Raw genomic sequence first — 10902 nt, 5'->3', positions numbered from 1 at the left:
CACCAGGTGTGTCTTCCCTGCCCCAGGCGGCACCTGGCCCTCCCATCCCCCTCCTTCCAGGATTCACTGCCTGCAGGGTTGGTACTCCCATCCCTATGTCCCACCTTACCTACTGGAGGAGGGAGGGTAGGCCGTGGGAAGGGGCCCTTGGAGCCCCAAGAGATGATAGTGTCTCCTAGAGAATCCAAGAGGAGGCCTCAGTGGTTGCCCAAACCCAGTCTCCAGCTGCCCAGAGAGTGGGGTTACGGGCTGTGTGCAGATAAGAAGCAGGCCAGTTAATAGATGTGGCCTCACTCACCTGACACCTCCATGGCTTTCCCTCCTAGCTGCTGTGCTGTGATGCACAGTGGCTTCCACTGGTCTTACTTAACGCATGTGACACTGTCACACGAACACCTGAAATGACCCTCAAGAGAAGGGAAAGGAGGGAAGGTGGGGCTCTGCTGGGCAGTGAAGACAGAGGCTAGGAGGTAGGGGCTAAGGTAGTGGCAGACATGACCTGTGGAGTCCTAGGTGAAGAGACTGAGACCCAGAGGGGCACGATGGGGCTGGGTGAGGCTCTCTGGAAACTGTAGTGTCCTCTTTGGTTACGAACCAGTACTCTAAACATCGTGGGACAGTTGTGAAAATGGGCAAATCTCCAGAAGAGAGATTTGTAATTGGAAAAATTGGAAAAAAAAAAAAAAAAGAAGGGAACCGTTGGAGACCCAGGGTGCCATATTTTGTGCACTGTCACTGGTGAGACGGTGTGGCTTGAGGAAAAAAGCACAGGACCCAGAGACCATAGGCCAGCACTCCAGTGCCAGCTCTTTCACAAATTACATGGCTCCATGTGAGTAATGTAAAGTATTATCTCCAAATAATATTGGGGTCCTTGGTATGCACATAAAATAGTTTTAGAGGAGCTAGCTATAGAATAAGCAGAAGGCATTTCCTGTCCTCTGGGTGCAGAAGAGTAGCAGTACCTACATTCACAGAACTGTAAGTGCCCGTCCGTTTCATTCATCCATTCATTCAGTGCATATTTGGGGCTTTACTATGAGCCAGGCACTGCACAAGACACTGGGCAACTTTGATGTAACGTATTTGTATCCTACTTTATTTCACAAAGGATTTGAAAGTTGGGGAAAAGGACTGTCTAGATAAATACACATAGACTTTCACAGAGCCAGAGAGATGTCGTAATATTGAAAAGTATGCACTGGGATAAAATTTTAGTTAATCTGGAGGAGGTTTGTGGGAAAATTAGGGAGAACTGGCCTCATTTCTTTCAAAACCACAAACAGTGAAAGAGATTTAAAAAAATACATAAAGGTCCTGAGCATTTTAGGGAGACCCTAGAGCTTCTCAGGGCAAATGTAGGTACCATCATTCCCTGCCCTTGCCTCCAGAACTGTAGCTGGACTGGGCACTAATCTCCCTGCACAGATTAAGGAGAGAAGTGGAGAGGTACACAGGATGAGGAGTGGATGCCTGGCATTATTCAACAAACATCTGTGGGCCCTGCTCTGGGTGGCCTCAGGATAGGTGAACAAGACGCTGTTCCTGCCCTCGGGAAACTTGGGCAATAATAACGACCGATAGCACAAAGCTCCCGTTGTGCAGAGCTCTGTTATACAGGAGAACGTGGCTACAGTGAAGGCACAATGGCGGGAGTGTTCAGTGAACCCTGTCTTGGGGCAGGCAAAGGACAACAGAGCAGAAATGCTCACGGAGTAGGGGACCTTGAATAGAAGCTCTCAGAATGAGTGGATGCTGCTAACCGATATGGCTCCTTGGTGTGAATTAGCAAAAGGGTGTACGGCTGGGCTGGCAGACCCCACTCAACGCAGGTGCCCCTGTGCAGTGAACAGCGCACACTGCCAGATGGGGCCATTGCATTTGCTGGATGGACAGAGGGAGGGTGGCAGGAGCGCTGGGGATGGAGAAGACAGCATGAGCAAGGGCAAAAGGTGGGGAGTTCAGGAAGTGGAAGGAGGACAGTAAAGGCTTTGAACTCGAGAGCGGAGATTGTAGGACTGCGGTGCAGAGACCTGATTTAAGAGCTGTGGGAGGATGGGGAGGACTTGGTAATTGATGAATGCAGGGAAAGGGAGGGGAGAGAAGCGGTCAGAAAGATGCCTGGGTTTGGGCCTCGGGTGGCGCTCATCGGACCCAGGAAGGCGGCAGACGGGGCAGCCCCGGCTTGCCTCCCCACCGTGGGACTAAAAGTGCCGGTGATTCCTCCCCAGTTCCCTGAGGTTGTCCCCCTTAACATCGGAGGGGCTCACTTCACCACACGCCTGTCCACCTTGCGGCGCTACGAGGACACCATGCTGGCGGCCATGTTCAGCGGGCGGCACTACATCCCCACGGATGCCGAGGGCCGCTACTTCATTGATCGGGACGGTGCGCACTTCGGGTACGTTCCTCCCTCTGCCATCAACTGCAGGGTCCTAGCAAGTGAGCAGCCCGGGCTTGGGCATGGGACTTTGATGTCTTCCATAACACCTAGAAGAGGAGGTAACCTGCTGGTGGAATTTAATAAATGTGCATATTGCTTTGGATCAGAATTCTTAGTTTTTTTCCCAGAGGAGGCAAGGACAGCCGGAGAAATCCCAGGTGACACACATTGGCTGGATGTGATGAAACCGATTCTGCTATGCAAATTAAGACTGGGAAGCTGTCATCCCTGTGGAATAGGTGTGACCGCACCGAGAGGCAGGGGAGTTCCAACACAGCTTCTGGGAGAAGACCATCAGATCCAGATTCTGGGGCTCGGCATCGCTGTTAGGGAGAAACATGGGGTGTGGCAGTGGTTCCCCAAATTCTTTCAATAGTTTGAAACAAATAAATAGGACAAATAAAGGTGAGGGAAGGGCCAACATAGGGTTGCCATCCTGTAATTTTGCCAAGTCTTTAAAAAAAAAAAAAACACCTTCAGGGACTTCCCTGGCAGTTCAGTGGTTAACACTCCATGCTTCCACTGCAGAGGGCACAGGTTCAATTCCTGGTGGGGGAACTAAGATCCTGTGTACCACACCGTGCAGCCAAAAAAAAACCCCCCCAAAACGAAACAACAACAGCAAAAATACACAAAAAACCCCACTTTCAATTGTTACTGTCATTTTAACAGTAAAACATGGAACAACACAATCTCAAAAAAAGATAGCCCTTCCCAAGAGAGGACTTCTGACAACCTTACAGATAAACAATTTAAAGACTTTATGTTTTGGTTTCCTTGTTTGTGAAATGAGAAGTAATTATAGCTGCCTTGCAGGCCTGTCATGTGGATTAAATAAAGAGGCTTGGTGTGACCCCTGGCCAGGTCCTTTCAGAGTATGTGGCTGAAACTCTTTGCCCCATCCGTCTAACTTTGGAGATGACTGGAGAACTAACATGGTCTTTGACCTTGAACAAAAGGAGACCCTCCAACCACTACGTCTCTGTGCCGGCCTCCAAGTAGGATTGCCCACACTGGGAGAAGGGTCATTTTCATCCTCAGAAAGGAGCCTCGTCAAATAATTTGCTCTGAAGCATCTGGGTTTCCCCATTGGGCGGTCAGCTGCCTCCAGTGCTGAGAAAACAAAGTGTCACATCGCTCTGCAGAGCTATAAAAAGATTTTTGTTTGCAGGCTGTTTGGGAGAGGAAAGTGCTCGGCCCGGCTGGCAGCTCCCACAGCACTCTTCGCTGGGCCTTGCCCAGGGTTATGTTTTTCAGGACTCACCAAGATTTGCTTACGATCCTAGAGGACTGATTTTCGAAAGAGTGACGGGGAGGGGGAACCCGGTTTGGGCCTAGGCTGATGTGCCCGTACCCAGGTGGCCACAGCTGGAGAGTGGCAGGGCCAGGCAAGGGCATGGCGGCAAGCGGGATGTTGTGGTGTTTATCCTCAGGCTACTGGACTCCAGTGGCCTAAGATTCATCAGCAGCCCATGGAGCTGTGGAAAGATTCAGATAAAATAAAATAGGGGGTTAGGGCACTTCTCTGTGGGTGAGCTCACGTAGCCCCAGCAGCCACCATGGAGGCTGCCTGAGCCTCCACCTGGGGCACTTTCCCGTTGTGATCAGTGCACAGCAGCTTGGACTAGAGTCTGGACCACTGTGGGTGTGGATTTGGAGTCGCCCGTGTCTGCATCTGGCCTCTGGCTAGCTGTGGCTCCTTTAGCAAGGGTGTTCCTTAAGCTCTCTGAGCCCCACTTTTTCCTCATTTATAAAACGGACGTAAGAAAGCACTTACCCCATGTCGTTGGAAGGGTTAAATGGGATAACTCCTGAAGAGTGACTGACACAGGTTAGTGCTTGGCGAGTGCTGGCTGGTGTTGCTTCATGGTCATAGACTCACTATTGAGGTAGCAGCTTGGTCTTGGGGTTTACTGATACATCCTCACAGAAAAGCCCTTCCCACACCTACCAGTGAGGGGTCTGATTACTTTCAGCCCTAAAGAATCTGAAGAGAGAATTAAAAGAACTGAATTGTTATTTTAAGAAGGTGCAGTATGTGATTTTTTGTTCACTCCTGAAGCCAGTTTATTCAGGTGTCAGGGTTAGGCATTCCTCTTCTCCGTATAGCTACAGAATGATACTGATGGCAAGGATCTGTGGGGAGTGCAGAACTCTTCCATGTGGCTGTTGGGAATAAAATGCTACAACCACTTTGTGAAACAGGCACTTATGACCGAACAATTCTCCTCCTGATGTTTACCCAAGAGGAATCGGTGCCTGAGTCCACAAGAAGCTTACAGGGAATGTTTGTCACAGCTTTACTCTTATGAGACCCCAACTGGAAACAATTCAAATGTCCATCAACGGGAGAATGGGTAAATAGTTTATAGTGTATCCATACAACGGTATGCTACTTAGCGATAAAAGGAAGGAAACTTCTGCTACACATGATGACGTAGGGAATCAATCTCGAAGACACTAGGTTGAGGGCAAGAAGCCAGGCACCAAAGAGAACATACTGTGTGATTCCACTTACATGCATTTCAAGAAGAGGCAAAACTAATCTTTGTTGATAGAATTAGAAGTTAGAGTGGTTGTCTCTGTAGTGATTGGCTGGGAAGAGGCACAGGGAAACTTTAATTAGATGGACATGTTCTATATCTTGATGTATGTAGTGGTTGTGTGGGTATATTCATACATGAAAAAGTAATTGACCTGTACGATTAAGATGTGTACCTTTATTGGCTATTATCTGTACCTCAATTCAAAATATAATTAAGGGGCTAGATATCATATCTTCCCATTTTTCCTATATATACTTAATAATTATAATAATAATGATACAATAACAATTACTAACACTTAGTGAGGGCTTGCTCTGTGCCAGGTATTTTCTAAGCACTTTTTATGTATTAACTTATTTAATCCCCTCATAACCTTATGGGGTAGTTTTCTTATTTTCCCCCATTTTACAGAGGAGAAAGGGCACAGAGAGGTTAAGTTCACTTACCCAAGGTTACACAGCTGGCCATCTGGGTCCAGATCCTGTGCTCTAACCACTGGGTAGCACTGTCCGGTTCCATTAACTCCTTCTCACCAACCCTCTTTCCTTCCGGCTCAGAGATGTGCTGAATTTCCTGCGCTCTGGGGACCTGCCGCCTCGGGAGCGCGTGCGGGCCGTGTACAAAGAGGCCCAGTACTATGCCATCGGGCCTCTCCTGGAGCAGCTGGAGAACATGCAGCCACTGAAGGGGGAGAAAGTGCGCCAAGCGTTTCTGGGACTCATGCCCTATTACAAAGGTGAGGGGTTCACTGTGCGAGGCAGTCGGGGTGTGAGGAGGGAGGGTAGCGAGGCATCTGTCAGTGCTGAGGTCTCCACCAGAACAAGTGGGTCATGGCTCGCCAAGACACCTGTCCTACTCAAGATGGGAGAGGATCCTGCTTCCCTTCCTGCCGCCCTCCCAGTCCCTCAGGAAGATTCAGATGAAACAGGGACCACCTTGCCTGCAACGTCATCAAATCGCATTTCAGAAGGGTGGTACTCATCCCATCCCCTTTGTTTCCTTTTGCCCTGCAGAACCACGATTCCTGTTTAAGTTTGTGCCCTTCATGGGCCCAGAGTCCCTTCCCCAGGGATCTGTCTCTTCCCTCTTGGGTCCACCATCACTGGGGCTCTCTCTGTGCCCCGCCCCCCTCCCCACCCCCATCCCACTGATGGGTGACGTGTTTACCCCCGCAGACCATTTGGAGCGGATTGTGGAGATTGCCCGGCTGCGCGCCGTCCAGCGGAAGGCCCGCTTTGCCAAGCTCAAGGTCTGTGTCTTCAAGGAGGAGATGCCCATCACCCCCTACGAGTGTCCGCTTCTCAGCTCCCTGCGCTTTGAACGGAGCGAGAGTGACGGACAGCTCTTTGAGCACCACTGCGAAGTGGATGTGTCTTTCGGGCCCTGGGAGGCCGTGGCTGACGTTTATGACCTGCTGCACTGCCTGGTCACGGACCTCTCGGCCCAGGGCCTCACCGTGGACCACCAGTGCATTGGGGTGTGTGACAAGCACCTCATCAACCACTACTACTGCAAGCGCCCCATCTATGAGTTCAAGATCACATGGTGGTGAGTAGCCCTGGCAGGGAGCAGAGTCCTGTCAGGGAGGGTGTCCGTTCCCCTTGGCAGCTCTGGGAGCAAGGTCCCTGGAAGGGCTGCTGGCTGCCCCAGAACCTGCTGAGGTGAGGACGGGTCCTGAGGCACAACTCCAGGCGGACGGAGGTGCAGCCCCAGTCTCCTTGGCTGTACCTTGGGGCCAGGTTCAGGGCTGGTGGCCCACGAGGACTTGGTGCCTGCACTCACCTGGCCTTTCCTCGAGGCACGGCAGTCTCTGCCTGAGGCTTATGGGGTCCGGCTAGCGAGGGCTTGACCAGGAAGTTCAGAGAGGTTTTGTCACTTTCTTGACCTTGCAAGAGAGTTTCTGCCCTTTTTAGAGCCGCGTTACCAAACTCACGTAGGCATAACTACTCCTCCATCCTGTTCAAGAGTCCCTTCCTTGTGCTCAGTGTATCAGTATGAATGTGGAACATGATGGGGGATTTACCCAAGGAGCCACCTAGAGCCCCTGGCTGAAGAAGGAGCATTTTCTCTCCCTCTTCCCTCAACAGTAGCCCCACGCTTTGTCTTAGGATGTGGACTCTTTTCCTCCCAAAACATATTCTTCACCACCTTTTGGAGATGTAACCATAGTTGCCAAAGCCATGCACCAGGTTGGCCTTAGAAAAGCACAGTGTTTACAGCCCTGCCTCAGGGCCTTGGCTTCTCCTACCTTCCACTAACCTTCCTTGCTTGAAGGGTTATCTTCTCATGGGGCTGGAATGCACATTTCAGGGACTCCTTTTGAAGATTCCCTAAGTCAAGCAGGCAAGATGCCTAGTTGTTGTGTTATCTTTGAGATGTAACATCCTTTCTAGAGGCTCAGAATACATCCTTGACTGCTATTCCATGTTAGGATCCAATTTGTGGTGAACCTCCTTGGATGGGAACCCCTGTTGCTTTTTCCTGCCAACGTTCTCCTTCTCGGAGATTGTCTATCTTGGGGAAGGAAAGAGAGGGCCGGAGGAGAGGCGCAGCTATCCCGGGAGCTGTGGGAAGACAGCAGCAGACCTCTGTTATGTTTGCCTCTGCACAATTCAGAGAGAAAAAGATCCACCAGCTTCTGTTCCACTGCGTTTCCTTCTCGCGCTGTCTGGGGCAGCCAGTCAGGGTGTGGGCCTGCGCCCCCTAGAGGAAATGCTCTGCAGCACCAGTCACTGGAACGGACACGTTCCCTTGCTGCGTGCAGGGCTTCTCCCTGTAATCGTGATTGAACTTGACTGCTCCTGGGTGTTGTTGTAGAGAGATTTTTTTTCTGTCAGCCTCATCGGTCTCAGTCTTACAAGACCAGATTGGCGAGGAGGGTAGTGGGGGAGCTGAGGAAGAGAAGGCCAAGCCCTGGGACCTTGGCTGAACTCCTTCACGGGGCAGTGACCCCTTGGCCCCTGTATGGGAAGATTCCAGGGCATGGTCCCCCGCTCTTACACTGTATTCTTATGTGCGTGGAGCAGGTGTCCAGGCTGACATCTAAGGGGACGGTCCAGTCAGTCGTTCAGGTTCTGAGATAACATGTTCTCTCCTTGTTCATCCACAAGCGGCTTGTCGCTTTTCCGGAGCTGATGTCCCTGCTTGGATCTTACCCTGACAGCATGGCTCTTGCCTTGTCCTCAGAGAAGGGTCTTTCATTTAAGTTGCCCAGATCGGCAAATAGATTGAACGCTAATACAGGTTCGTTTTTTGACAGACACTGAGGCAGGCTCTTCAGGAGGGAGCCAGTGTGAGGAGAGAGCAGATAGGTAAGCCCAGTGCCCGCAGTGATCCGACCTCGGCCCCTTCTCTTGCCTTCCCTGGCCCAGAGCATCACAGCACTCGGTTATTGAGAGTCCATACACATAAGACAGGGAGGGACTGGTTCACGCAAGCTCAAGTCAGCTCAAAATCAGGCCCTGAAGACTTGCTTGGGGCTTCAGGCACGCTGGATGGGAACGCTGTCCCTGCGCCTCTTGCTGGAGCCCCTCCATTCCTCTGCCCCCGTGTTGTCCTCGCGGAGGTGCTCTGTGCCGTCGTGGGGGGACAGGGCTGTGGCCAGTAGCCCAGGCAGAGCAGGGACACCGGCGGCCAGCTTAGAGCTCCTTCTACATGGAGTAAAAGAATTCGGTGGCCCTGTTTAGCCATCATCTGTTGAGAAGCCAAGGCCAGGCTGCGAAGCGCTCTTGGATGTGGAGGGTTTGTGGTGATCGCCTCCAAATAAAGGTCATCTCTGAGGAAGTGACTTCTCCTAGTTGGGTCCCTTTTCAGCTGTCAGCGGCCAAGCCCAGAACATAAGAAGCGTTGGGTAAGGAAGGAGGGCTCCAAAGGACGGCTGCTTCTCCCAGTTTGAAAGGAAGTCTGTCTTCATGGAATTCTTGTGTGTATCGTCCTTGGGTCAAACCAAGGGGCCTGCCTTTGGAGCTTCCCTTATGTTTGACTTTGGGTACCTTTTCTCCCAGGTGCTCCATTCACTGGTTGGGAAGGTGAAAATTATAGGAAATAGGACCGCATGGTGCAATGCTAGCTGCAATTCAGTAAGAACGAAAAACTTAACTGCAGCTAAGTTTGAAAAGATTGAAACAAAACCACAGTGAAACCCAGCACACCATCCCAGGTGGGGGAATTCTTTGGATAACGCTCTAAATAGAAGACATAGAGGAATCGTCACCATCCTTATTCTACCTCTGGTGAATTCACCAGGCTGTCCAGCGCTTATCACGTGGAACGCAGTCGACTGTGCTCTGAACATTTCTGTTCTTTCTCTCTGGGGCTTGGGATGTTCTGGGAGCTGTCTGAGCCTTGTGCCTCAGGCTGCTCAGGTGGTACAATCTTCCTGTTCTGGGTTGCTCCTTGGAGGACTAGGAAATTGACATCTGCAAGCCACAGAGTGGGGTGACCCTCACTGTGTGATCTTGGTCTAAGTTGGATCCTGAAATGGTTAAGACAAATAACAACAACAAAACAAAAACCACTCACACTAATCATTTTGATCCCAGTTAGAATTTCAGATATCATCCTTCTGCATACCTTCTGTCTGTATTTGATTGTGCTACAAGTGATTAAGCTTTCTCGGGTACCATTTTGCTGGGGCTCTTGCATGAAGGTGGCGTGCCTGCCTCGTGATCCTTAAAAGAGGGAGGCTTTATTCATCAGAAGCCAGAGTGTTGGGAACTGGGGTGGGAGAGGCACTTTTTGGAATTCTGGAAGAAACATACATGTATACATATGTTAATTGGAGGAAGGGCGGGCTGGCAGAGGGTCAGAGGAGGTGGGAACAGAGACGGGGAGGAGGGATAGGCAGTTGCCTCTGGGAGTGGGAGGTCACGGGGTGGTCGGTCGTCTTCCTTCTGTACAGTGTGGGCTTTGTGTACACAAGATAACGCTGCCTGTGTTCGTTCATTTCCTGTCTGTGAGCGCTTTGGTGCATGGAGCCTCAGTACCCTCACCTGGCATTAAAGTCAAGAATTAGAACCTGGGTGCCGTGCCTTTCTTGTTTAGAGACTTACTCTCCTCCCTCCTCCGCCCTCCACGCTGCCAGCAAATATGTGTTGATTTCTGCTTAAAACGTGGTATGTTTTGGGATGCCATACTAAATCAAACAGGCTCTTCCCTGAGACATGTGGCTGAGCTTCTGCCCTGACCTGAAGTTAAAGGGAGACGGGTCCCCTGGAGGTTCCTCTGCAGGTACCCTCACCTGCTCTCCGTCCCGGCAGGCATACTCACCTGTGCCCCCAGATTTCTGGGGTTTATAGGCAGTGCTGGCCATTCGTTCATGACCCTCAACTTCCTCACTTGACCATTCTGTCTTTTAGGAAGTGGGTTCACCTGATCCCTTACTGAAGACCCAGTGTTCCAGTAGCTGAAAGCCCTGTACATCGTTTCTCCTCTCCTGGCCCTATACCTCCAAGGCACACTCCAGTACCTCAGTAGGGGTCCCAGGGAGGCACCAGCATGGGCAACCTCTGCTCCGTGTTCTTACATCTCCATGATGCTGGGATTGGCTGAGGCCAGCAATCCTTATAGGTATGAGAGTTGGAATACATTGGGTTGGCCAAAAAGTTCGTTCGGGATTTTCCATAAGCTGGTACACAAACCCGAACGAACTTTTTGGCCAACCCAGTAATAAACAGATTCAAGGTCCAGAGGCACCATGTGAGTGTCTGTCCATGCAGCCGCCTGGAGCGGTCAAGGTGAAACTGGCAACTTGGTCCACACAATGAGGGCAGGTCAGGTTTTTCAAACACTTTGGCTTCAGAAGATGCTGCATTACATGTGCAAGATCCCAAGAGGCCAGCAGAGGAACGGCAGCTCTGGTCGTAGCTGACAGAGAAGCCGCTTCAAGCTGCAGGTAGGTGCCCATGTGCAGCA

At 51.0% G+C, this 10902-nt stretch overlaps 1 protein-coding gene across 1 annotated transcript in view; it reads left to right on the top strand.

Moving 5' to 3' along the window:
• The window catches only part of KCTD7 (potassium channel tetramerization domain containing 7), a 7676-nt gene extending 448 nt beyond the window's left edge, over positions 1-7228 (top strand). The window contains exons 2-4 of the mRNA XM_024744237.1: positions 2232-2401; positions 5547-5725; positions 6165-7228. Of these exons, the coding sequence (XP_024600005.1) occupies positions 2232-2401; positions 5547-5725; positions 6165-6541 (726 nt within the window). The 3' untranslated portion in view covers positions 6542-7228. The remainder of the gene's footprint in view (positions 1-2231; positions 2402-5546; positions 5726-6164) is intronic.
• Positions 7229-10902: the final 3674 nt, after the last annotated feature.

Source organism: Neophocaena asiaeorientalis, unplaced genomic scaffold (assembly GCF_003031525.2).
Source record: "Neophocaena asiaeorientalis asiaeorientalis breed wild unplaced genomic scaffold, Neophocaena_asiaeorientalis_V1.1 scaffold91, whole genome shotgun sequence".
NCBI lineage: Eukaryota > Metazoa > Chordata > Mammalia > Artiodactyla > Phocoenidae > Neophocaena > Neophocaena asiaeorientalis.
This window is presented reverse-complemented; position numbering and strand designations above follow the sequence as displayed.